The sequence below is a fragment of the Aspergillus fischeri genome, genomic scaffold (genome assembly GCF_000149645.3).
Source record: "Aspergillus fischeri NRRL 181 1099437636259 genomic scaffold, whole genome shotgun sequence".
Taxonomy (NCBI): domain Eukaryota; kingdom Fungi; phylum Ascomycota; class Eurotiomycetes; order Eurotiales; family Aspergillaceae; genus Aspergillus; species Aspergillus fischeri.
The window spans coordinates 627,851-653,892 of NW_001509766.1; the positions used below are offsets into that span (position 1 = coordinate 627,851).

The 26,042-nt window shown below is 51.1% G+C and overlaps 8 protein-coding genes and 1 pseudogene across 8 annotated transcripts, besides 1 other annotated feature; 6 read left to right on the top strand and 3 right to left on the bottom strand.

Annotated features, from left to right (window-relative positions):
• Window positions 1–117: 117 nt before the first annotated feature.
• NFIA_114180 (eukaryotic translation initiation factor 4E) lies at window positions 118–986 on the top strand (the record flags this gene model as incomplete). Its single annotated transcript, XM_001262783.1, has 3 exons — window positions 118–327; window positions 385–456; window positions 519–986. The coding sequence occupies 3 exons, from the start codon at window positions 118–120 to the stop codon at window positions 984–986; spliced, it is 750 nt and encodes a 249-aa protein (XP_001262784.1).
• A 1,859-nt stretch (window positions 987–2,845) lies between these two features.
• Window positions 2,846–2,869: a microsatellite.
• A 2,962-nt stretch (window positions 2,870–5,831) lies between these two features.
• On the top strand, window positions 5,832–7,705 carry NFIA_114190 (peptide MFS transporter; the record flags this gene model as incomplete). The annotated part of the gene is made up of 3 exons (XM_001262784.1): window positions 5,832–5,866; window positions 5,943–6,274; window positions 6,336–7,705. The coding sequence occupies 3 exons, from the start codon at window positions 5,832–5,834 to the stop codon at window positions 7,703–7,705; spliced, it is 1,737 nt and encodes a 578-aa protein (XP_001262785.1).
• Window positions 7,706–9,178: 1,473 nt separating this feature from the next.
• On the bottom strand, window positions 9,179–10,298 carry NFIA_114200 (uncharacterized protein; the record flags this gene model as incomplete). Its single annotated transcript, XM_001262785.1, has 3 exons — window positions 9,179–9,409; window positions 9,532–10,047; window positions 10,095–10,298. The coding sequence occupies 3 exons, from the start codon at window positions 10,296–10,298 to the stop codon at window positions 9,179–9,181; spliced, it is 951 nt and encodes a 316-aa protein (XP_001262786.1).
• A 629-nt stretch (window positions 10,299–10,927) lies between these two features.
• NFIA_114210 lies at window positions 10,928–11,665 on the top strand (annotated as a pseudogene).
• Window positions 11,666–13,755: 2,090 nt separating this feature from the next.
• NFIA_114220 (syntaxin) lies at window positions 13,756–14,843 on the top strand (the record flags this gene model as incomplete). The annotated part of the gene is made up of 3 exons (XM_001262786.1): window positions 13,756–14,385; window positions 14,444–14,723; window positions 14,782–14,843. 3 exons carry the CDS (start codon window positions 13,756–13,758, stop codon window positions 14,841–14,843), a joined length of 972 nt encoding a protein of 323 aa, XP_001262787.1.
• Window positions 14,844–15,571: 728 nt separating this feature from the next.
• On the bottom strand, window positions 15,572–16,049 carry NFIA_114230 (BolA family protein; the record flags this gene model as incomplete). The annotated part of the gene is made up of 3 exons (XM_001262787.1): window positions 15,572–15,746; window positions 15,824–15,930; window positions 16,002–16,049. The coding sequence occupies 3 exons, from the start codon at window positions 16,047–16,049 to the stop codon at window positions 15,572–15,574; spliced, it is 330 nt and encodes a 109-aa protein (XP_001262788.1).
• A 579-nt stretch (window positions 16,050–16,628) lies between these two features.
• Window positions 16,629–18,748, top strand: NFIA_114240 (acyl-CoA synthetase; the record flags this gene model as incomplete). The annotated part of the gene is made up of 5 exons (XM_001262788.1): window positions 16,629–16,986; window positions 17,075–17,379; window positions 17,456–18,363; window positions 18,417–18,649; window positions 18,708–18,748. 5 exons carry the CDS (start codon window positions 16,629–16,631, stop codon window positions 18,746–18,748), a joined length of 1,845 nt encoding a protein of 614 aa, XP_001262789.1.
• Window positions 18,749–19,626: 878 nt separating this feature from the next.
• On the top strand, window positions 19,627–20,850 carry NFIA_114250 (glycoside hydrolase family 7 protein; the record flags this gene model as incomplete). The annotated part of the gene is made up of 1 exon (XM_001262789.1): window positions 19,627–20,850. One exon carries the CDS (start codon window positions 19,627–19,629, stop codon window positions 20,848–20,850), a length of 1,224 nt encoding a protein of 407 aa, XP_001262790.1.
• Window positions 20,851–21,197: 347 nt separating this feature from the next.
• On the bottom strand, window positions 21,198–24,448 carry NFIA_114260 (exoribonuclease II; the record flags this gene model as incomplete). Its single annotated transcript, XM_001262790.1, has 3 exons — window positions 21,198–23,817; window positions 23,883–24,229; window positions 24,284–24,448. 3 exons carry the CDS (start codon window positions 24,446–24,448, stop codon window positions 21,198–21,200), a joined length of 3,132 nt encoding a protein of 1,043 aa, XP_001262791.1.
• Between the last annotated feature and the right edge of the window lie 1,594 nt (window positions 24,449–26,042).

Below are 26,042 nucleotides of genomic sequence, written 5' to 3' on the forward strand. Positions count from 1 at the left end.
ACTTTTCTTCGCCCCTCCGACAACTCACGTATCTCTCTCTCTTCCCGCTCTCAAAGTTCGATCGACTGAGACTCTTACGAATTGTCTTTCTTCTCAGATTCACAAACCACAATCATAATGGCTGAAGTCGCAGAGAACGGTCCTGTGCCGGTGAACGACGAGAACACCGCTCCTGGCGCCGCTACCGAAGAAAAGGAGCAGACCGAGAAGACCGAGCAGACAAATGGCGATGCGGTCACAGTATTCCATGACCCCGAAAATTTCAACGTGAAGCATCCGCTCATGCACGAATGGACTCTCTGGTTCACGAAGCCCCCCAGTGGCAAGGTACGTGCGATAGCCATCGATATAAGGGTAGACCCGCTAACACCGTTTGATTTGCAGGGCGACAACTGGAACGATCTGTTGAAGGAGGTCGTGACTTTCAACTCGGTTGAGGAATTTTGGGGTATCTACGTACGTCATTTCATTATCGATGCCTGACTGGTGAGCTATACTGACTAGGTGTTACTGAATAGAACAATATCACACCGACTTCTGAACTGGGTCTCAAGGCAGACTACCATCTCTTCAAAAAGGGCATCAGACCAGAGTGGGAAGACCCCCAGAACAAGCACGGTGGCAAGTGGTCATACTCGTTCAAAGACAAGCGCTCCGTACCGATTGATGATCTTTGGCTTCACGCTCAACTGGCAGCTATCGGCGAGACTCTTGAGAACGATGGCGACAACGAGGTTATGGGTGTGGTCGTGAACGTGCGTAAGGGATTTTACCGTGTTGGTCTGTGGACACGGACGGTGGGCAAGAGCATTCCCGGCGACAAGAACGGCCGGACACCCGCTCAAGGGAAGGAGATTCTCGAAAACATTGGTCGGCGCTTCAAGGAGGTGCTACGCCTGAAGGAAGCCGATGTCGTTGAGTTCTCGGGGCACACGGACAGCGCACACAGCGGTAGCACTAGAGCCAAGGCCAAGTACACCGTTTAAACGGCCATTTGCATGGATACTCATATCGACTTACGATTGACAAGAGGAACGTCTCTTCGGCGTTAATGAGATGATTCTGTAATTACGGACGATGACGAATGAAGTGATAGCTTGAGGGACAGAATATCCGGGGAGACGACACCCCACATCTGGATTTTCAGCATTTTCCTTCGATGGCTTTCTTGTGGCAACTGGCGATGTGTATCGTATCTTATCCTCAAAACGCATTTCTGACGGGTTTATACCATTATCTCTCTGGGTCCATGGAAGGAAGAAGAAAAAGATAAAAAAAAGCGTTTTTACTTCGCATTTTGTCCTCAAAGTGTGGTGTTGATTTCGAACAGTTCTTATAGATAGTCGATACCGAATATGTTAGTAATGATTCTATTATATACTTCTTGCCTTCTAAAAATTCTTGCAGTGAGCTTCCTAGCATCCGTAATTTCCCTGAGATGGAAGGTTATAGGAATAGCAATAGGTAGTATCTCGACTGCAAGAAGTAAAGGCAATGATGCCGGACACAGGCAGCAGGAAGCCTGATGTTCTAAGTATGAATCTGGCTGACTTCCAGAAACTGCTCCTTCATGAAGGAGTCGTCTGCCAGTCCTATTTCCTTCCTTCTTCTCCATCCCCGTATAGTTTCCTCCATTGCCGTCAACGTACCCCGACCCCAACTGGTCGTCCTGGTCTGTTGTACCGTTGTTATCATTCTTCACTCTCCATTGCTGTTGCCCTTGGTCCCATCATGAGCCAAATACCGTGTCCCGTTCCCCTCTTTTTCTGTCCTTTTCCGTCCTCCAACCCAGATATATACACTCCCGGAGTGCCTTAGGTGATTCACAGTGGCTGTTTTTCTCTCTCCCCACTGTAGATCCTTAAACCAAGGCGGCTTAGATGTCCACTTGTTCACTATCTGAGATCCTTTAGGCTTGGTTTGTGGGTAAGTAGGTTTTCGGATTCAATGTGACGGTGTTGCGTCCTGGAGACAATATATATCTCTCTGGCGGAGACTGTTTGTAAGACATTGTTAGGGCTTAAAACTCATAATTTCCTATCTATTTGATTGTGCTTATGGCACGTATAGAGACAATTAATGGTACAACGAGATATAAGATATTTGCAGGGAACTGTGAGTGTCGTACGTTGGAGGAATATAAGCACTCCTTGGCCGCCTCTCAAAACCGTCTACGACTGGTCCAGCATCCAGTTTTCTGTCAGGTCTTTGGCCCGTGTTGTTACATACAAGATCAGGTGTGATCATGCTAATCAGACTCTCGGTGTTCAAGCAAAGCCAGGCTCATGCAAGAGAGTGGGTGAAAAGTATACTCTGCGGTGTGCTGGGAGTCATCCAGAGCATTACGATGATCGAGAGGTCGACATGCGCATATGGATTTTGCCAAAGGAATTTAAAAGCAGAGCAGGTCCTGCCCAGGTTCTTTTCCTTCAGCTACAAGTAGGCAAAGTTGCACTTCAACTGATGTGATTACCACTGCCCCGATGTCGGACAGGGACCGGTATATAATAATGACTCACAGGGTTTTACTCCAACTACTCCAAACACTGGCGATGTCGACGAGTACCCTGCAGAAGCACCCACAGCCCTATGAACTGTAGGTGAGATCGGTGTCGAAGCAGGCATATCGCTGGAAACAATTGAGTAATAGGTAAACCCAAGCTGCTTGTAGGACAGCATGCTCCGTACTACAGAGCCAAAACCTTGGACTCCAGATGTTGGTATACCCACAAGCGACGAGAATAACAACTGCTGGCAATGACTCACGATCAACATTTGATGATCTTGATCGCGGTGGAGGTCCGGAGTGTGGATCCATGAAACTGAATCATTAGTATTGTCGCAACTGTGCTCCGTATCTGTGCTCCGTACAGAGTCGATAGATGCACATTGAGACGCATCCCAGGCCTTCAGTATACTGTTTCTGAGCCCATAAGGAAGTGCAGCGTTATGCTGCCAGGTCTGAGAGTCAAAGTCGTTGATCGTCTTGTGGAATTCAACAGGACAGTTAACGCCGGGTTTTGTCAAGAACTCTTCTCTGTGTCACTCGAGATCTATAGTGCGAGGGAATATAGCTGACGTGCAGCTCACATTGCAATTTGCATCGGAGGGGACATCGCGAAATGCCATATGATGCGCAAGGTTGTATCCGATGCTCAGGGCTACCTAGAGTAAAACAACACCCCATCATACTTACACTCCGGTCCAATCAACACAATCTTATCGCCTGGAGATCGGCATGTGCAGTTTTACTCTGCCGTTGAATTAGACTCATAGCCAAGAAGTCAAGAAAGCCCAGAGTCTTGGGATTCTTGGAGGTTTGACAACCCCAAGCACGCCATCGATCATCGTGGCCGGTGTCGGTGTGTACATCCTACCGGGTTCTCAGTACGCAGTCGACTCTACACTGGCACCGCATGATCCCCCAGAGCCAACCGGTCTAATCTCAGCACACGAGACCATCAGCTGGCTGCTGCCTCAAACATAAAGTTGGCTTGCGCCGCCTCCCTTCACGCTGGTAGGCAGCTATCATGCCCTTCGGGGGAAGAAGGCCACCGCCAGACTTGGCTCGCTGGAGTCACCAAAGCGGAAACACACCGGGGAGCATATTCGGGTGAGATATTACGAGGAGCTCTTGCATTGGGTGGAAGTGATGGCTACTATGTAGCTAAAGTTCGATGAGACACGGAGCGATGACGGAACGGGTCCTCTGACCTGAGGGCGAAGTCGGAGCGAGAGCGGGCTGGCAGATAAGGCTTGAATACTTAACCCGCCAGGTCGCTGCCTCTGGCCAGGACATTGGGACTTGTTCTGGGCTCTTGATGATTTTAGTGACAAATTGTTTATTTTCTGTTTGTTTCTTCGCAAAAGACGGGAAAACATTCTGAGACCATTTGCTCAATTGACCTTCTCCCTGCTTGGTGGTTGACCGGAACGAGTTGGACTTGAACAAATACGTCCAACCAACCACCACTTCTGACACTATGGTGATAATTACTAGGAGTCTAGGTACTGGCAACGCTTAGCAATGATCAGACCCCCTATTCATTGTCTTTCTGACTGCGCGGTCTGAACCGATCGGAGGCCCGATGGAACTCCAGCTCCACCTCTTGACGCCTCAACCAAGACCCCTGGATACTAAGTCGCCGAACGAGACAGACAGAAAGAGACGGGACTGCATGGCCTCATCCCATCAGGAATTGGTATGCCTGTTCAAGGTCGAAATACTGAGTGCATGAATCGATAAAGTGGCGACGATGACCATTGGCTGTTAGAGGCCATTGAACGGGGCATGACACGAGATGACTGATCTCTCTCCGCAACCTGGGGTAACATTGCGAGCGGAAGACCAACGGATTATGGAGTTGATTATGGAGCATTGAAGCATGAACTACCTACTTTCACAAGCTACAGGATCCTCCCCCAGCTGGAAACCAGCAATGAGAAGCCCGGGCTCTGAGACCTGACCACTTACAACCGGTACATAACGAATCCTAACAGATAGCCTCGAGTAGCTCGAGCTGAGTCGGATGGTTCACTCGGTTATCAATGGATGCTGACAGGGAGAAATGTGTCTTGGGAAATGATTAGCATGCGGGGTGCCCCCGACGTTACACACGCGAACACGATCAAGTGGTGTCATGATGATCCATTATCATCGTACAGGGGCGGGGGAAACGCGAGATTCGACGGGAGACTCTAGACGTGGAAACCGTCAACCCCAGACCTCGACGAGTCCAAAAGTGACCATTAGACGTTTGGAAGCTTCGATTGGACGATTGCAATCCCTCATTGGATGCTACGAATGGGAGTTGCCGTGCTTATCATCCAGGGTGGAAGGAAACCCTGCTGCTAGCCCTGGTCAGCGACATTTATGTTACCTAATTACCGGATGCGGAATCTCCCCCGGTGGCAATATCAGTCCAATCATCCGACGAACAGGAAATTGGCTATTTCGCAAATTCGACGCACGCACTTTTTAGTCGGATAAGCCACGGCACAGAAACAACCGAGGCCAGTTTCTGCGGAACAGTGATATCCGGTCTTTGAACTTCGAGGTGGTGATGTACCTTATTCAAAGGGTTTGAAAGGAATAATGAGAGCAGAAATAACATGCAGAACCATGAATTGAATTTACCATGAAGAAAATCTTTTTTTTTCTTTTTATTTTTATTTTGGCTCTTGTTTGAAAACTCTTCGATTGCGGATATTTCTTGACTGATAACGGATGTCCGGTTGCGAGCTACTTGCACAGTGGGCAATATAGCCACGAGGGCGAACAAATTTGTGTGGTTCCACCGGTAAGCTCCGACCGGATTAGCAAGCTGATTGGGTGCATCAACGTGTACCACTGGTCTTCGAGAAAAGATCAAGACCGACGCCCAGCTCCCGCAACCAATCAAACAGCGAATTGGCCTTTGCTCGGCTGATGCTTGACACTGCTTGTCATATCTTCGCTGGATTATGAGGTTACATTGGCCGGCCCGCCAAGACAGTTTCGGCCTTTCCTTTCTCAGATTTTGCCTGCCACACTGTTCCAGTTTCCGGTGTTCAGCGTCCACAGGTTCTCAGACACACAAGCGACGGGGAGACTTTCAAATCTCCGCCGATCGCGCAATTGAAGGTTCGCAGCTCGCCTGATTGAATGAATCAGAGATAAGACCGGGCCCGCATTGGCCCTCATTTCCCTCCCTCCAGCGCGAGTATAAGGTCGGTCTCCTCCCCTCCTCTGCTTCCTCTTTCGCTCGATATTCGTGAGGACACAACAAGCCTTTCAACTTCCTTCCCTCCCACACGGCCCGGGCAGTCCTTGCTTGGTTTCTCTTTGCAAAATGTCTACCAGAGATCACGAGGTTGAGGCTACTCAGTAAGTCTTGCTAGGACACTATATCTTCCCCGCCGTCACGCGTGTCGATTTTCTGACTCCGCTTGTACTTCAATAGACCTCACCTGCAGGACAATGTCGTCTCCGAGGTTGCTCTGAACGAGAAGGACCCGTATGCCGTGGAAAAGGCTCCCTTAGATACCCCCGATGGTGAGGAGCCTACTGCGGAGGAGGCCAAGAACCTCCGTCATGTCGCCGAAAACTTGCCCGTCTCCGCCTGGCTTGTGGCTATTGTCGAGTTGTGCGAGCGTTTCACCTACTACGGCATGTCAGGTCTGTTCCAGAATTATGTAAACAACCCTCTGGACGGTAGCAAGGGTCGCGGTGCTCTCGGTTTGGGTCACCAGGGTGCCACCGGTCTGACTACTTTCTTCCAGTTCTGGTGCTACGGTGAGACCTGTCATGCCCGAACTTCAAACAGCGACGAATGTACTGACATAATTGGATCTAGTTACTCCTATTCTTGGTGCCATCATTGCTGATCAATACCTCGGAAAATACAAGACCATTGTGCTCTTCTGCGGCGTGTACCTGGTCGGTCTCCTGATCCTGGTCTGCACCTCGATCCCTACTGCTCTCGAGCACGGTGCTGGTCTTGGCGGTTTCATTGTCGCCATTCTGGTCATCGGTCTGGGAACAGGTGGTATCAAGAGTAACGTTGCGCCCCTGATTGCCGATCAGTACAAGCGCAAGAAGATGGCTGTCTCCACTACAAAGAAGGGTGAGCGGGTCATCATTGATCCTGCTCTGACCATCCAGCGTATCTACATGATTTTCTACGGTTGCATCAACCTTGGCTCTCTGTCTCTGCTTGCTACTCCTTACATGGAGCGGGACATTGGCTTCTGGTCCGGCTACCTGCTCTGTCTGTGCATGTTCGCCTGTGGTACCCTGGTGCTCATTGTTGGACGCAAGTACTACGTTGTCCGCCCCCCTCAGGGCTCTATCATTACCGACGCCTTCAAGGCTCTCGGAATTATGATCGTCAACCGCAACATGGATGCGCCCAAGCCCAGTTGGCAGGCTGCCAATGGTGGCAGCAGGCCCAACCTGCCTTGGGACGACCACTTCATTGATGAGCTCAAGCGTGCTCTGGTTGCTTGCCGTGTCTTCTGCTTCTTCCCCATCTACTGGGTTGTCTATGGCCAGTTCTCCGGCAACTTCGTCACCCAGGCCGCGCAGATGCAGGGCCACGGTATCCCCAACGATCTGATGCAGAACTTTGATCCCATCTCGATTATTGTCTTCATCCCCATCCTGGAGACCCTGGTGTATCCTCTGCTGCGCCGTTTGCATATCCGTTTCCGTCCCATCACCCGTATCTCCCTGGGTTTCGTCGTCGCGTCTCTTGCCATGATGTACGCCGCTATTGTGCAGCACCTCATCTATTCTGCCGGTCCTTGCTACGAGCATCCTCTCTGTGATGCCTCTAAAATCGACGGCACCGCCCAAGGCAACCGGGTCCACATTGCCATCCAGACCCCTGCCTACATGTTCATCGGTATCTCGGAGATTTTCGCCTCCGTGTCCGGTCTGGAGTACGCCTACACCAAGGCTCCTCCTTCGATGAAGTCGTTCGTGCAGTCCATGTATCTGCTCACCAACGCCTTCGGTTCCGCCATCGCCGAGGCCTTGACCCCCGCCGCCTTCGACCCCGCCATCATGTGGATGTTCGTCGGTCTGGCCTGCGCTTCGTTCTTGGTCGGTATCATCTTCTGGTTCGTGTTCCACCACCTCAACGCCCAGGAGGACGACATGAACAAGCTGGACGCCGACGACCCGGATGTTCCTCCTGCCCGCGTGCACGAGGAGAAGAACTAGACCGATTTAGGTCTATGTCTTTGATTCCCCTTTTTATTTCTCTACTGTATAGTAATGTTTCTCCTCTTAATGTTCGGATAACCGCAGGACGAGCTCTACTTTTTGAGTCGCGCGGGCACGCGTAACAGCACCTGCTGAGCAGATCTGAGCGATGAGATAGATGTAAATAAATGAGACACGTTCTGATGACGTCTTCCTCGTATTGTGCAATAACTAATAAGGTAGCTCTCCGCATTCTTGTATCCTATTGTACTACACTCCAATCCCACATGGCAAGCAAGCACGCGACTGCAACAGTCACACCGAGGAGTGGGCCCACAAGAGACCGTTATTACAATCGGTCAACGAAATAGATATGACAGAAAACAATAACAAATCAGACTCTGGGTCCACTGATAAGTACCTTACTTCGTACTCGTACCTCCCTTAACCCAGTAACAAAGTGAAACCAGGGCATGGCACGAGTGAACCCCCTGTTTCTCTAAGTCTGCCTTATGGAGTAGTCCTTCCTCACCTAGGAATTATTAATGATTGTTCGGCCCAAATACAGCTAGACCAGCCCACTCTCAAAGCGATCGGTACTTTCATGGAATGGCTACGGAACGAAAGGCGACTTATGCCTTGACTGATTAAGAGCTTAGCTTGGCGCAGGGACTGGGCCGGTGGAACTCGGTGGATAGGGGGGTTTCGGAGGTCGAGGCCTGTTCTGGTTAGGGGGGTTTTTGGTGGGTGGGCGGCCGTGGGTCGGGGGTTGTACTGCACTGCAGAAAAAAGAGGTGGCTGATTTGCCGTTTGCCGTTGATTTAATGGGTCTGATGGATCGAAATACCGTACTCCGTAGTCATGAGGAAGTACGGAGCAGATTGTTGGTGTAATGAGGTTGCCTACTTCGTTGGGGGATAATTGCTTTGAAGTTTGAGTAGGTTGTTCCCTATCGGTTGGTAATGTATGGATGCCGGTGTGAGTGTGTTTAGTGTGTCCCTCCGCATGCTGATAATGGTGTGCAGTCTGGTCTCTCACTCCACTTCGGACTAAAGTATAGGTACTCCATACTAGTAGATGGAAATGGAGTCCTACGGAGTACAGAGCATCCTGGTACAATAATAATGGCTTCCTTGCAAACCTGATGACTTGCAAGTATCAATTGTGTAGCCCTGGAGTCATGCTATGACTTTCCTCAAACACGTAGAAGTTAGCTAGTCTACTCTAAAGGTGTCCGACGAGATGCATTTTTGACAGGTTGACAAGTACCCCTCTCTTCGGCTGCTCTTGAGTGTCGGGAATAGGACACAGCTGCAAGAATCCTACAACTTCCAACACATCTAAGTTGATCCAGCGCTAGATGGAGGTTCAGGAAAGGCCTCATTCAGGCTCTAGCAGATTATGGAAGCAAGAGGAGCTGGCTATTGTTGAAACTCATCAGCAGACGTTATTCCCTCACGTCGCAGTAAAACAGTTCATTCTCGGATCAACCTAACAACCTTGGTAAAGCCTCGCTGACTTCAGGACCTCTGTTGGGAGAATGTGCTCCAGCGCACGGCCTGGATTCTTAAAGTACGCAATACACTTGATCGATCCCTTGACTGGAGCGATCAACACACAGCGCAGCAATGGCTGCCGCTCAGCGCGGAACCGCCGTTGCTGTTCCTCATCATCTTCAATGCGCGGTGGTTCGTTGAAATGTGCAATGATCCGGTTCCGATCCTGTATCGACAGAAGATTCAAGGACGTCGCTATGTCGAAACTACGTTCCACTCCACTCTCCGTCTCGCATTTGTGGATGAATTCAAGTGCGTTGATGGCGCCGATTATCTCCTTGTATCTACCGCGTCATCCTTGAATGTCTTGGCCCAAACACTCTCGAGTATAAGTCGTACGCGGTCCATCGTGCGCCAAGAGACACGCCTGCGTCGCTGTGATACCTCACGCAGCCAGAGTACACCGGCAAAAATACGTCCTCCGGGTCGTAGTTCGATGCAAGGCTCAGCGCGACGACTACCGCCACGAACCTCATCACCAGCCTTGAAGACGCTCACGTTCTGTGGGTCTACGGGCAGTGATAGGTATCCTCCCAAAAAACGTTGAACGTAATCCTTGGTGAACCTTCTCTGGATGGTTCCTTCAAGATGCAAGGTCACGATATCAGGCTTGATGATTCGCACCTCGAGAACAACGCCGCTTATAGTGAATGTTCGTGTCCCAGCTCGATAGTCTGTTTGCTGCGGCCTCTCTTGGAGGACGGCCATGAAGACGAACGCCAGGATGACTGATGACTCGGAGATCGACGTGAAGGGACTCCTTGGGTAGGGGCAGACACTCGGGTTTCTCGACTGCATAGGAATCTGCACTCCAATTGCTCAGAACAGTAATAAGAATGCTTTCCCAGCACCGCGGGCCTTTCATATGCGACATCTGGTAGCCGTTCGCCGTCCACATGGAGGTACAGGGTCCATCTTTCAAAAGCCTCCGTCCACAGATCCCTTCTGACGGTCGTAAGGCCGTTCGCGCTTTTCGCGAGGGTCGCTAGCCCAACCAAAACGGCCACAATCGTGGCGTATGCCGACAATGAGGACAGCAGATTATCAGAAACCATGACGAGTGATTATGACTACCTCAAAACCCATTGTCAGGCACTCCAAGAGCAGGTGCTCCACTGACTCTTTCATACCCGCTGCGTGATGGAAAGGAACCTATGATGGGCTTGGCTGACAGTAAGCAGCCCTGGATGTTGTGGCTGAATCTACTTGCTTTTTGAAGGGGAATCCTCCAATCATCGGCACTGCGGAACACGAAGGTGAAGCCATGACCTTTGTCCGACGAATGGTTTCAGCTAAGCGCCTGAATAGACCAAGACAAGGCTGAAAAATGCGGTCAGGCGCGGTCCTGTTTCAGTGGCCAATGGTTCTGATATACCACTTCATCGGATATGTGCAGCTCATGGGCTGGAAGACCATGAGCATCGTGACGATACGAAGAAGCTCCTAGCACGCCGAGTTTTGGACGTCAATGCGTCGGTGAACAACAAAAAAGTGCCGTTGCATCACGCTGTTGAAATGGATAATCGGGACCTTGTCTACCTACTCCTCGAACACAATGCCGACGTCAATGTGAGAGACGTGAAAGGACAGACGCCACTCGAACTTCTTTGCTCAAGTAAGTCAGAGGAGTACACGACCTCACACAGTCAAACCGATGTGCAAGATAACGCGGATAACGGCCAATATGTGGTGTTCGAGGGCATACGTCGTGGGAGTTTTGTTAACAGACAGGGAAGACGGAAACATCAAGCGCAGTCTGGAGCAGGAAGAGATTTCCCAGGTTCTTGTTGAGCACGATGCAGACAATCAAGGAAGCACTCACCTGATGATGGCCTGGGAGCAGGGAAATTCTGTAATCGCTGCCGATATACTTTACGGCTTGGGAATCAAGTGGCTCGCGGAAATGTCCGACGAAGAAGCCGAGTGCACTACCATTTTCCCGTTCGCTCGTGGAGGGAATTGGCCGAAGCAGGTGAGATCCATGAGAATGAGTCAAGGAACCAGAATCTTGTGTCTCCTACAGAGCAGCATATGATAAACAAGAGACTGAGTACAGGGGAAGTTCAGTCCGGCGTTCCGTCCTTTCCCGAAAGCACTGCGTTTATATAGACGAGCCTAACGAGATCAAGTTGACGACTGGAGGTCCCCGTCGCCGGGAGATTAAAAATATCTGTTTTCCCAACGTCTCCGTATCGAAGTTGTTGGAAGATGAAGGGGAAACCCTTGCTCGACTCGAAAAGCTGGTGGAGCGCAAGGGAAGAACTCCCCTACACTATGCCGCAAAGGACGGACATTGGGAGGCAGTGAAGCTGCTTTCAAAGTACGATTGTATCAATGTGCAAGCGAGGAACAATTCTGGCAGAAGAGACATGGATTTGGCATTGGATAACGACTTCTATGACGTCTTCAACGCGCTTCAGGATTGAAGAATAACCATGATTGATATTTCAAAAAGACATCAATATAGTCTGCTTGATAGCAGTGTATTGTTCCCATGCCTCATAATTCAGGAAGGAACCATGATCGGCCTAGTCAAGCCTGGGATACAAGCCACACATTGAGGCTGTGTGCTGAGCCATTTTGACAACTGGCGATCGTTGCTAATTATAAGCTGACCCAGGCAGAATCATAAGCCAATGGCCATTCATTTGTGAGTATTCAAGACAAATCAGGTTGTGCTTTGGAGACTGAACCCACATGCTGCCAATAGGTGGGCCTAATACTTGCCACGACAAAAGGACATGCAGCATTGCATATGATCCGACGAAATGATAGGATAGAAGAACCCGGACAGTCAAAACATGATTGAACTGGCAATACGGAATTTTTCGATGTTTTGTTCCCGTATTTGAGCTATTTTGATGGTGTGGGGTAACGGCGTGCGACGGTGCAAGGGACTGAGGTGGGATGCTGGGGATAGATCGGACTATTCTTACCAAGTGAATTGCGCCAGAATGTCCGTCTATCTCATAGCTTATTTCCCTTGATAGCGAATGATAGAACCAGCAAGGGTACGACCTGCCTTAGGCACCTGTCCAAGTAATAATTAAGCAAAACCACCAGCGTCGCCAGTTTTCTGGAAACAATTGCTGAGGCTCTGATGGTGCTGTTGACCAAATGTATGCATAACGATGACGTGCAGACTCAACGCCTCCATAGTCAATACTTCTCGGTGGAACTGAAGCGCAATCCGTACCATTGTCAAGGATCCCAACGAACCGGCTCTCCTACACCGTGGACATGCCGGAAATGGTAGGTAATACTCGGATGCGCGGGAAATGTCAGCAGCAAATTGCACAGCCTGAGGGAGGTAAACGAGAGGGTCAATGCCTGAGCAGGCAACCATAATTCTCTAAGATGAGAAAAAGGACCAGAGGATAGGTAGTTGGAAAGCTTCAAATAAATAGACAGATACGCTCTGTCAGGTAGACCCCTCTATCAAGCTTGTCAAAAGGTGAAACCATGGCCTGTCTACCCATCACCACTAGCTTCCGACCGTGGTGTTTCACAACTATTGATTTGGTCTCTCGAACCGTTAGCCAGGGAGAAAAGGGGACTTGATGATCACCCACTTTGGTCTGTGCATCATCTAGCAGCCCCCTGTATGATTATTATCATTCATCACCATCAATGAATTTCAAAACAAATCTAAAGTAGTTGCCACGAAGCTAGCTTCCGTATCAGCCACATTCCCACAAACGATATTCAAGAACGAGGGAAAGTGAACGAGCACAGTAGCAGTAATAATCTCATTCTCAACTACCTTCATCTTGTTTTCTATGAATAGTTGTCGATCGAGCTTCTGTAGGACCCATAAGCGCCTGATCGTCATCACTTTTCTTCCTTTAATACCTACTATTTATTATTGCCGTCTTGCGGGTCCAGAACTTTGCCTACTGTCAGCTCCGAGTGAATTCAGAGCCAACCCTTGGCACCTTTGGGAATTGAGAGAGCGCTTCTGCTTGCCTTTCCGCCCACGACTGTCCGCCTCAGCCGCGTGTCTCACTCTGTCATTTCGTCCCTTTCTTCAATCGTTCATTTTTTTTGCCTTCGACATATTCAGCCCTCCCACGTCTCTTTTGTCATACTCATCTTCCATTCTTTAATTCTTCGTCTCCGCTCCGTTACTGTACGCTGCTTTATTGACAGTCGGCGAATTCGGGTTAAGCTCTTGTCCCACGCGCATTTGGACAACCTCCTGAATTCCGGAACCGCAGTCGCCCTTGCACCAAAGGAGACGAAGAACAGCGACCGGACCATAATACAACCCATATCGGGTTCAAGAGAAGAAAAGGAGCTTATTTATTCAACCCTGTGCTTGCGTATAGTAAATTCTGACATAATTACATCATGAGTGTATGTTCTGAATGGCTACCCCTTTCCCTGGCGAATGCCCCAAGCGCAAAACTCTTATGCTGACTTTCTTTGCTATTTGAAAGTACGCGGACTACAACAACAACTCTCAGGGCGGCTACGGCCAATACAACCCTTATGGTGGCCAGCAGCAGAACAATGCCTACGGCGGCCAACAACAAGGCTACGGCCAGGCCCCCTACCAGCAAGCCAATAACATGGAGCAGGGTAACGGTAGCTATGGTAGGACTCCTCATAGTCTCAGGTCTGGCGTATGTCTCTAATGCGCTGCCTCCTACAGAAATGTCCGCTATGGGTGGCTACGGCGGCCAGCAGCAGCAGCCATCCGGCCCGACCGCATTGCTGAACAAATGCAAAGAAATCAACGATGGTATTGCCGATCTGCGAGCCAAGAGAGAGAGCCAGCTCGCCGCCGCGCAGAACGCTTTGCTTGACTCGAGTACCGGAAAGGAAGATCAGGCCTCCCGTCAGACACTCGATTACATCGAAGACGAGATCAACAACGGTTTCCGTTACCTCCGGGACCTCCTGAAAAAGGTCAAGCAGACGCCTGGCTCTGGAGACACCCGTGTTCAGACTCAGATCGATGTCACCAGCCGGAACTTGCGTCGGGAGATTGAGCAGTACCAGAGGGCCCAGTCGGATTTCCAGAAGCGGTTGCGCGAACAGGTGCGCCGACGATACGAGATCGCAAACCCAGAGGCTTCTCCCGAGGAGATTGAACAGGGCGTTGACAATGTTCTGATGGGCCAAGAGCAGAGCTTCCAGGTACGAGAGCATGGCTCATCCCCAATATCTAGGACAGGAGCTGATTTGCTTGTGATAGGTTACCGGTAGCAGAACCAGACAGGCCAATGACGCCAGACAAGCTGCTTTGGAGCGGTCCGCCGCTATTCGAAAGATCGAGCAGGACATGATTGAGCTGGGCCGTTTGTACCAGGAAGTTGCAGAGCTGGTGCATCAACAAGATGCTGCTGTTGAGCAGATCAACCAAGGCGCCGAAGATGTTGTCGACAATGTCCAGAATGCGAACACCCAGATTGATCATGCCATCAAGAGCGCGCGCAACGCCAGAAAGTGGAAGTGGTATGCGCTGCTCATCGTCAGTACGTATCATCTTTGGCCTCAGTGTAAAAGCATCAACCTGACTGACTGTGACACTAGTTCTGATCATTGCCATCGTTGTCGGTGTCGCTGTTGGTGTCACCCAGGCCAACAAAGCGTAAAATGGCCATCCTTGAAAGATGCTTGCATCAAACGGCTTGCAGAATACGTTTGTCGGCTGCTTATGATCTACTCCGCGCTCGGAAATCTGCGTCGCTACGTCAGGCTTCTCGATACCCCTTATCTCGCCCTCTGCACTATCCTTTCGCTATACATGGTCCACGCAATGCGGAAGCGAAAGTCGATATATTCGGCGAGGCACATAATCCGATGCCTGGTTCCCGCTTTACTCATCCATCCGAGCTGCACAAAGACCGTTCACTTTTTTCCTCAAGATTTCCTAGTGTACTTTCTTATACCACTCCGTCGCATTCTCCTCTGTTTTAATCCTGTCTGATATTTGTCTCCTTGTTTTGAAAAAGCACGGCAGCTTGCGAGTTCCTTCTCCATATCACTTTGGCTCCCCCCCTTTGCCTCTTTTTGTATCTCCGGGTCGTGTATATCTGCTTCGTGTCCGATGATTTGCGACATGATGATCCGTCGCTTCTCTTGACTAGGATACGCATGATGCTGTCGTACATGTACATATTAGATTTTCTCCTCGTTTTCACTGCCGTTGGTCCTAGAATCTATGTAATAATCGAACTCTAATTCATCACGAAAGTATAGATATGTACAGAGAACCTTACAGTCACCAGTTTGGGTTTACTCAACACATGATACCCGTAGAGCCACCAGACCTCTCATATCTGACAGTCAGCCGGCAGTATGACCACAGCATACCACTGCCCTAAGCCTGCGACTGTCTAGCCTTCTCCCGCTCCTCCTCCTCTGGCGTCCTCGTCCGCAACTGCAAAGCATGGATTCCGCCCTCCCGGCTCATCTCATCCTTAAGCAGAGAGTAGACCATCCGATGCCGCGCAGGCTGCATCTTCGACTGGAAAGCGGAGGATGTGATCGTGACACTGTAGACATACGCATTAGCTACCGCCATCACTCACTTCTTTGGCAACAATGTAACGGGTCGCCGTCGCAGACATACTGGAAATGCGTCTCTTTCGAAGTTACGCCTTGCATCGGGGCGTGGTGCGCGTGCAGGTGCGAGTCATTGCGGATTATGAGGGTTGAGGGGGAGAAGGCGGCTGTTATCTGTGTCGAGGGTTGGGTTAGTTAATTGTTTATTTTCAAGGGAAGTTGTAGTTGAGTGATATGTTCTGTACCTTTTCGCGGATCGTATCTTCCATTGGTGTCGTGGAGGTGGATGACATCCTGGACGGGAGGGTGGTCCTGAGTGGGGAGAAGAGGCGGCGGGGGAGCAGGCCTGGTCGGCTGCGGAGGGGGAGCATTGACGGTAACCGTAGTTGGGGAGTTTGCGAGGTGATGATGGGTTGGTAGAGAGGTGTCTCTTGCAGCAGATATTGGTCATGAATGGCGTCGTAAATTGTATGGTCTGCTCCGGTCTGGGCCTGTGATGCCGAGATGCTGTTTTGGGGATAGCGTTTGTCGATGATGGTTTGCGCCGCAATGTCCGTTGAGGTGAAATTCGCATGTAATCGTCTGCTTCCTTGTTGTACTAGCTTCTCAGGTCAATCTTACAGGAATTGGACCTTGCGAAATGTATGACTCGTCTTTCATTGCCTACATTGTCGTTCCTGGCGTTATGCGTGCTAACTGGTAAATGACAGTTTGGACGCCAAACCGCAGAGCTCCGGAGCACCTCCGTTTATGACATCAATCCACCGCGCAGCAATTGCTCTCGAGCGTTGATATCTCGCAGTACCTACACATCGTCTAGATACCGCAAGAGGAGGGGGTACATGAGGCGCACTTAAGGATAAGATTCCACCATGCAGGGACGCAATCTCATGCCATTGCTTTCTCGTGGCTCTCCGTCTTTTCGGGCCGTCGGAGCAGCATTTCCTCGCAAGCCCTTTTACAGCCGAGCTCAGAACGTGACCACGCCTGCTTCGCTTCGTTCCTTGTCAACGTTACCGAATCTTCCTCTCTTTCGTGCGCTCAAAGATCATGACTCCTCAAGCCTCGCCGTCGTTCATAGCGCATCTTCGCGATCTTTCACGTACGGTAACTTGGTCGCGGACGTGCTGCAGGCGAAAGAACGCCTGCTAGGGTCTGTCGGGGGAAGGCAGGAGTCGCTATCTGGGGAGAGGGTGGCATTCCTTGCGGAGAATAGCTACGATTACGTAGGTACTGTTTCTCTACTCTGTCCCCGGTGGATCTCGCACAAGTGTCCTGGGTGTATTACCTTGGCTTAATGGCTGATCCTGACCTGCAGTAACACTCCTCTCTATCCTTGCCAGCAATGCAATTGCTCTCCCTCTTTCCCCTGCGTTCCCTGTCGGCGAACTCAAGTATATCCTCGACAACTCCCAGGCCAAGGTGTTGGTCGCTACTCAGAAGTACGTGGATAAGGCGCATGACCTGCTCAAGGCCGGCTTGAATACGGAGCCCGTACTGGATATCAAGGAGAAGATCCAGGCGGGTGCGACGAGCTCGTACCCGGTCTCTTTGGAGGATCTCGACGGTGAGAGATCGATGGGAGGGATGATGCTTTATACTTCTGGGACTACGAACCGGCCGGTAGGCATTGACTTTTTCTTTGATTCTGTTTAGACTCCGACAGGCTGGAAGAACTTCTAGACTGACCATCAATTAGAAAGGCGTGCTCATTCCCCAATCAGCACTTACCGCACAAGCGTCTTCGCTATTAGAGGCGTGGAAATATACCCCTGAAGATCGATTGCTTCATCTTCTTCCGCTGCATCATATCCATGGAACTGTCAATGCGATCGTGACGCCTGTACTTGCCGGATCTTCCATTGAATTTATGTTTCCGTTCAACACAGACGCTGTATGGAACAGGCTTGCAGCGCCATTTTTACCAAACAGCACGAATAAGAGTAAGATTACATTTCTCACAGCTGTGCCGACAATCTACAATCGACTGCTCTCAAGCTTTCCTAGCCTACGTCCCGAAATTCAAGAAGCCGCGAAGAAGGGCATCTCGCCCGAGAATCTCCGCTTGAACATTTCTGGCTCCGCCGCTCTCCCGACACCGACCAAGCAAGCCTGGCAGGAACTCAGCAACGGAAACGTCCTCCTTGAGCGCTTTGGCATGACTGAGGTCGGAATGGCCATCAGCTGTGGGCTCGACTTCGCGGACCGCGTGGATGGAAGTGTCGGCTGGCCGCTGCCGTCTGTGGAGGCCAGGCTGGTCGACACTGAGACGAATGAAGTCATCAAGCCTGGAGAGGAGCTCGACGCCAACGACCGTGAGCGGGAAGGTGAAATCCAGCTTCGTGGGCCCACGATCTTCCGCGAATACTGGGCTAATGAGAAGGCTACAAAAGAGGCCTTCGTGGATAGCGAAGATGGGAAAGGCAAGTGGTTCAAAACAGGCGACGTTGCTACCCGCCGAGTAGTCCAGAACGCCGGCAAGGGGACCAGCGGCGAATGGGCCAGAGGCCCAATGTATTTCATCCAGGGTCGACTGAGCGTCGACATCATCAAAACGGGTGGGGAGAAAGTCAGCGCGTTGGAGGTTGAGAGGGAGTTACTGTCGCTGTATGCTCATTTATTCCACTCACCCATACATCCAGTCTAACCTGTTCGTTCAGCCCTCAGATCATCGAAGCCGCCGTTGTTGGTCTTCCATCCGAGCAATGGGGTCAAAAGGTCGCTGCCGTAGTGGTCCTGAACCCCGAAGTAGCAGCCAAGACAGGTCGCAACGGCAAACCCTGGGGTCCTATGGACATGCGCCGCGCCCTTAAAGACCGGCTAGCGAGCTACAAGCTGCCCCAGGAGATGAAGGTCCTTGACGGGCCAATTCCGAGAAATGCTATGGGAAAGGGTGAGTAATCTTGACCTCGTCATTTGGCTACTCAACAAACTAACTATGGATGCTGCAGTAAACAAGAAGACACTTATCAAGGAGGTCTTCGGATCGTAATCACGACATCGTACATCTATTCCTGTGTAATAAGCTGCTCTACGAAATATGTAAATTCGCCCATGTCCATGGTCGGACATTCTGAGAGCGATCGTTCCGAGTAACCTAGGTTTATACATACCATCGTGATGCTACAATGACGGAAAGGAAGCTTGGGCGGATATCCGCCGATTCATGGCTTGCAAGGTCTTGAGGTGAAACATGAGATTTGACAAGATACCATACATCGAGCGCATCTGGACGGAAATAATCCGCATGTCCTCAATTGAAAACAGTATTGGAATGGCAAGACTATCAATGAGTAGTTCGACTTCTTGAGCGGGCTTGTTGTCAGTTGGCGAAAGACACCTGCTGAGTCGGGCACGGGTTTTGCAACCTTGAGACAACCTTCGAAGCCAAAGCTATTAATCAGGCAGAATCCACTTCTCGCGGCACACCTTATAAGACTTACAGACCAGCTCAATCGGTACTCCGCTCGTTCCCCAGATTCTTCTTCAATGATTGTGGGGAGCCAAGGATAACAGGGGACGACGTCCCCTTCAGCAAATCCTCCCCTAATTGCTGAGCATGATCTCTTTTGCATTGTTCTAATGTTCGATCTTTATGCTGATCTCATACTGGATTCGACCCCTGAATAACCGGAGCAGCATGCGAATGATGCAATGCCTTCATATTTCGGATCTCTATCCCGCAGCAGTATGCCAGGCGCCTTCCGGACCCAAAGGGGATATCGCAAAAAACAAACCGCGGGTCCATGCTCCTCTGGTGCGCTACGTTTCCTCGAAGCGCCGGTATATAACCTGCAGGCTGTACCTATGAGCAGAGAAAGATTTGTCCACTGACTGAGCACGTCATCCTTGTTTGATGCAATTGCAACAATGGCTCTAACACTGGCAGCCACCGCGCTGGTACTCCTTCCCCTTGTGACTGCGCAGCAGATCGGGTCCATCGCCGAGAACCACCCGGAGCTCACAACATACAGGTGCAGTTCTCAGGCTGGCTGCGTTGCACAAAGCACCTCAGTGGTGCTTGACATCAACGCACACTGGATACACCAAAACGGAGCCCAAACATCATGCACCACTAGCAGCGGCCTCGACCCGTCTCTCTGCCCGGACAAGGTGACCTGCAGCCAGAACTGCGTAGTCGAAGGCATCACCGACTACAGTAGCTTCGGCGTGCAGAACTCAGGCGACGCCATGACCCTCCGCCAATACCAAGTACAAAACGGCCAGATCAAGACGCTGAGGCCGCGCGTGTACCTCCTCGCCGAGGACGGCATCAACTACAGCAAGCTGCAGCTCCTCAACCAAGAATTCACCTTCGACGTCGACGCCTCCAAGCTCCCCTGCGGCATGAACGGCGCCCTCTACCTCTCCGAAATGGACGCCTCCGGCGGCCGCAGCGCCCTCAACCCCGCCGGCGCAACCTACGGCACAGGCTACTGCGACGCGCAGTGCTTCAACCCCGGCCCCTGGATCAACGGCGAGGCCAACACCGCCGGCGCAGGCGCCTGCTGCCAGGAGATGGACCTCTGGGAGGCCAACTCCCGCTCCACAATCTTCTCCCCGCACCCGTGCACCACAGCCGGCCTGTACGCGTGCACCGGCGCCGAATGCTACTCCATCTGCGACGGGTATGGCTGCACCTACAACCCCTACGAGCTCGGCGCAAAGGATTACTACGGCTACGGTCTCACCATTGACACCGCCAAGCCGATAACCGTCGTCACGCAGTTCATGACGGCCGATAACACCGCGACAGGCACGCTGGCCGAGATCCGCCGGCTGTACGTGCAGGACGGCAAGGTCATCGGTAATACGGCCGTCGCCATGACGGAGGCTTTCTGCTCGTCGTCGAGAACGTTCGAGGAGCTAGGTGGGTTGCAGCGTATGGGCGAGGCCCTGGGGAGGGGCATGGTGCCTGTGTTCAGTATCTGGGATGATCCGGGCCTGTGGATGCATTGGCTTGATAGTGACGGTGCCGGGCCGTGCGGTAACACCGAGGGAGATCCTGCTTTCATACAGGCTAACTATCCCAATACGGCGGTGACTTTTTCGAAGGTCAGGTGGGGGGATATTGGTAGTACGTACTCTTCTTAGGTACTGCTGGTTTCATGTATATAGTCGCTTCGACTGTCAATTTGTACATATGGTTCTCTAAAAGCCTGTACATAGAGATAAGCATAACTCAATGCGATGAGATCCTAGAAAGGTGGGTTATTGTAGATATGCAAAGCACTCAGACTAGGAGATATTCTTGGTGAAGAGCTTCGGAGCGGAAGCTCTCTATATTCTTCGAGATCGCTACATGATACATATAAACCATAGTTCTATAACTGCACACGGGACCTGACGCCTTGCGGCGTCCAAAAGAGGCGAGGTATCCACAAAAGAGAATTTTATAAAGTACAGTTCCCGTCAACTCTCCCACCTCGAGAAGTGACGAGCTAACGCCACTCTCCAACCCGCTCAAAATGCTTGACCACTCGCGTGGCCTCCATGACGACCAGCATGCGAGCCAAATCAACCGAGGTAATCTTAGCTTCAACAACGCTGAGAATGTTGGCGTCCGGTACGTTGTCGGTAAGGATCTGACAGCGGACTCCTAAAGACGTGATGACGCCCGCGTATCCTTCGCCGAACTCAGTGCCTGCCATGGAGGTACAGCTGTAGGGCTTGTGGAGGAGGCACGGGAACGTCTCGGGTAATGCGCATTCAGCAAAGTAGAATGCGCGGAAGAGGAGCATGCACGACCAGAACTGCTTGGACGCGGCGTCGCAGTCCCTGATGCGGTTGCGTTTCCAGCGTGACCTGGCGATATACTTGTCGACATAGTCCTTGGAGAAGGGGAGAACGGAGGTATCCTTCGTGGCGTCTAGGGGCCGCCCGTGTTCGTGCTCGAAGCGCAGCGCGGCTTCGATCTGGTAGTGTGCGAGGAGGTCGACGTATCGCCGAAGTGGGCTTGTGGATTTGATATAGGTGTCCAGGCCGAGGGGAATATGTGGGATGGGAGTCGATGAGGAGACACCCTTGGGGGCTGTGAAGTGCAGCCATCCTTCTCCTCCGTATTCAGCCATGTTTTCGTTCGTTAGTCTCGGGTATTCGGGGTGATAGCATGTTCCATCGTAGACTGCTGGGATGTTGCGCTCTGCGCACCATCTCCCAGATATCCAACAAGCGAAATTCATCAAGGTCGAGATGAGATTTCGCTTGGTGAGGTCAGGTACTTCGTGGGGGTCGACATCCTGCAAGCGCAACTGGATGATTGGATCGCCCAAGTAGTAGCGGCCTTTGGTGATATCCATGGTGTAGGGTTTCATGGGCGCCGTCCCTGCAAAGACAGAGACTGAATTGTCAGCAGGCGACGGCCACTCCATGGCCCCGTTTTTGAGCCGATATTCACGAAATGCCAGCATCAGTTTACGCAAGGTATGGAAAGCGCGCTCGTCTTCTGGTGTCAGCGAGCTCTGTAACTCTTCCCGAGAATGCGGCTGCGTAATAGTGCCTCCCACTGTCAGGATATCCGAAGATCCAGTGGTGGATTCAAAAAGACTACGCAGCTTGTCGTGCGTGATATAGATTACGTTTCTGACAGTGCCATTGGCGATTTTCGTTTCCAGAACTTCACCCTGCAAATTCATTTTGGCACTGAATGTGAGAGTAGGGCGACCAGGAGCCAAACTGAAATGGCTCTGTGTCAATGAGCTGGGCAGCATCGGGTATGTGCGCTCGGGGACGTAGAGAGTCTGATTACGCACGGCGGCGTATTCCATGATTGAGCTGTCAGGTTCGACAAATGCGGAGGGATTGGCGATGTGTATGTGTATCCAGAACGTGTCATTCGAGCTTGGAATAGGCTCCAAGGACACTCCATCGTCGATCTCTTGCGCGTCAGGATTGTCCACGCAGTAGACTGGCAGATTACCAAAGTCAGTCCGCAGGCTCTCCATTTTATCCGATGGTCCTTCTGATTTGAGCTTCTCGCACACTTGCTTCACATCCTCCCACATAGCGTCTGACGTGCGCGAGATCCCGTGTCCAGGAAGAGCTAAACTCTGGTCGAGTAATCGCAAATTTTCCCAAGGAGATAACACCCCTAATTCCTGTAAGAAGAGCTTGACGGTCGCTGCGTTCAGCTCGAGCGTGGTATACATTCCAGTAGCGCGCATGATGTGGGAACCAGCCGACCTCAACGGCCCAGAGTTCATTCTCCTAGGAGGTATGCACCAGAGCAACAGATATTCTATGATCATTCGATCGTTGTCATTGAACTTCTCGGTGAGCATTTCGCGATACACCATGGGCTTTCCATCCTGTCCCGGTGCGAACCGGTGTGCCGTCGGACCAACGCTCGCCATGATCGTCGGCGACCGCACTTTCCTGCTCACCCGTATGAGACGCTGGGCTTTTTGCAGGAATTGTTGCAGAGGATGGTCCTTCATATTGGACTTCTCCTCTCCTATTACCCTGCCTGTCGCAGACCGGACGAGGTATTCCTGATGTTCATGTACCCATTTGGTGACAGTATCGAGGAGTCTGGCAACTCGTTTCGGTTGCACCAGGTAATGATTTGTGAACAGCGAACTTCGGTCATTCTCAATGATGAATGAGTTCCGGCGGATAGTCTGATGTACGGCAAATAAGATCGTATCGTCCAACGCCTCCTCCTCTATGCCTAAGGCTTTACACGCCAGTTCTTCCAGGGTGTATTCTAGCCTCTCTTCCTCATCTGCGACGATTTCATGCATGTTATCAAGGATATGTGCATGGTCTCGGAAGAAATCCTGGATCTTTGCTTCGAAGTCACTGATCCTTTGCAAGAGGGGTGCACCAACAGGTCTCGGCACTCCACCTTCAATGGCTGACTGCATTTCAAAGCTCATTTGAGCCATTGTGTCCGGAAAATGGGGCAGAAGGGGGACGACCAATTCTGGAGGAGCGAATCCCTTCACGACATAGTCCAGATCTTTGCTGTGAGCAATTCGCCATTTCCCTCGCTCTGTATAGAACTGTTGCTGCTTATGGACAGATCGGACGTAGATTGCAAAACTTAAAATGCCGTCGACACTTCGAGAGGAGCAAGAGTTAGTGAATCCAAGCACTAGAGACGAGAAAACTTCTGCATTACTTACGTAGAAAGAGCCACCAAGTCCCCTGGCTGGAGGAATTCATCTACTCCCTCTCCTTCGTCCCCGATGTTGTGGAATTCCAAGCTCTCCTCATCTGCCTCGCGTAAAACATCACTACCAGCATCAAACGCCTCCTTGCTATCGTTCAGCATGTTTCCCACCCAAGGAGCCGATGGATCTAATGTGCTGGCCGTCCCGGGCCCTCGGACCGGGTCCAAGATGTTCGGGTGCGTCTCCTGCCATTTGCGCAAATAATTCCGAATGTCTTTGTTCTCCTCGAACTCGGTTTTTAGAAGGATATCTTCGATGGAGGCAGTAGTCTGTTGCGTATCCTGCCCAGCGGTGGGAGACTACCAGAATTTCTATCAGAGCGAGCCAATCACACATTCTTAGTTAGTACTCACCTCAACATTCGTAGCCAGCGTCCGGCGAGCGAGGCATGGACAATTCGATATGCGCCCCAAGCGACTTGTCTGTTTAGTTCCAGTTATAAGGCGATTTCGCTTCAGCAGATGGCTCGCCCCGATGACCCCACGGGAAATGTACGTCTTTTGCATCAACAAAGACATCTCCATGAATCAACACATAGTACAACTGAAATCTCCCCTGGAGATTCAAGAAGTGTCGGGGCCATCCTTTGCTTGACGCCATCGAAAACTTGTTGCATTTTGCCGGCATTTCTGGGCTCACCGCCCTGGCGGTCGGCGTTTGGTTCCAGCCAATCCTTCCACGTTTCCCAGTTGATGCTCTTCGTTCTCCCCTTTGTGAACGGGCGTCGCTCGACTTGAACTCGCTGGATATGCTACGGAGTATATTCGTTGCCGATTCCGCTTGGATGTCTATCTTTATCAGACGATTTACCAGGCCAAGGAACGTGTGGTTCTTCCAGAGGTCCAGCCCTGCTCGACCTACGAGGGTACTGTTTACAACAAATCTGGTCTTCTGCTGAACAATCGTTCAGGCATCATACTTTTCCAATGAGGACCAAATCCGATAGCGACAGTATGGTAGTGTCTCTTGCTCATTGAAGACCAGCAGTTCGATCTTAGGCAAGGGACTTCGATGTAACGCTAAGGCTCAATCATCCGGTTGACCATGCAAGTATGGTGCACCACCCAGCAGGACTACTTCATTGGCTGAATGTTCAACTTCTCAATTTTCCCTCAGGGTACAAAGAGGATGCGGTCCTTTACAAAACAGGGAACGCGATGGCCTAGGCACTAAGAGGCTTGCCAATCGTTTCCCCGACGGCCTAACCGAAGCAGCCGGGTGGACTATCCCCATCTATCGCTGTGTCCTTATGGCGCTTTCTTAATACTAGCTACTATTATCAGTCCAATCGCGGCATTTGCGGCGGGCCCTGTAGGGATGGAAATTCCCCGCGATTGCCCCGTTGCCCAACACGGGGTGAGTCGAGAGAAAGCTCAACTTTGGGCTGGCCACTGCAATTCTCCACATTTACTCGCTTAACCCATCTGAGTCGTACTAATCATCAAGCTGTTGATCACTCCGAAAATAGTTCTCTACATGGCGACATGACAAACTCATTGCAGGCTTCCGATGGTATGCCATTGATCACTTGGATTGCAGACTTGCTTTACGCTGGACTGCATAATTTCCTATCTGGTAACGGAAGCTGCTTTGATGAGGTCACGTCCTTGATGAATCCCTGTCGTATTAACAAGCGAACTATTGCTTAATATAACCCCTATTCCGAGTCTTGACGATTTTCGCGGATCCTCCATTTGTTCTTGCATGGTCTTGTCCTTACCATGGCCGATCTTAGCGTAACCGAAGACTAAGCCGCTACGTCGAAGAGGTCGGTTAAATCAAATAAGTGATCCGACCACTCAATCATTGTGACCCAGCTGAAACTCTGCCCTGTTGATCACGAAGCTAGATCCAGCGTCCTTCTAATACTCCGTGCGGATAAGGTGCAAACAACAACTTACCGCGGGATTGGCGTCCTCTGTTATTTCGCATCCGCTAACATATTGATTGGACATTCTGCAATGCCTTCTTGCAGACATGACGCGCTCGCCTTGTGATTGCAAGATCTTATCATGGGGGAGGTTTGTCCCATCACCTGCAGAATGCTATAACAAGGAAAGTTCAACACCAAAGCCTTCAAGGATGTGGATCCTGCTTTGTTGCCGAGGATGT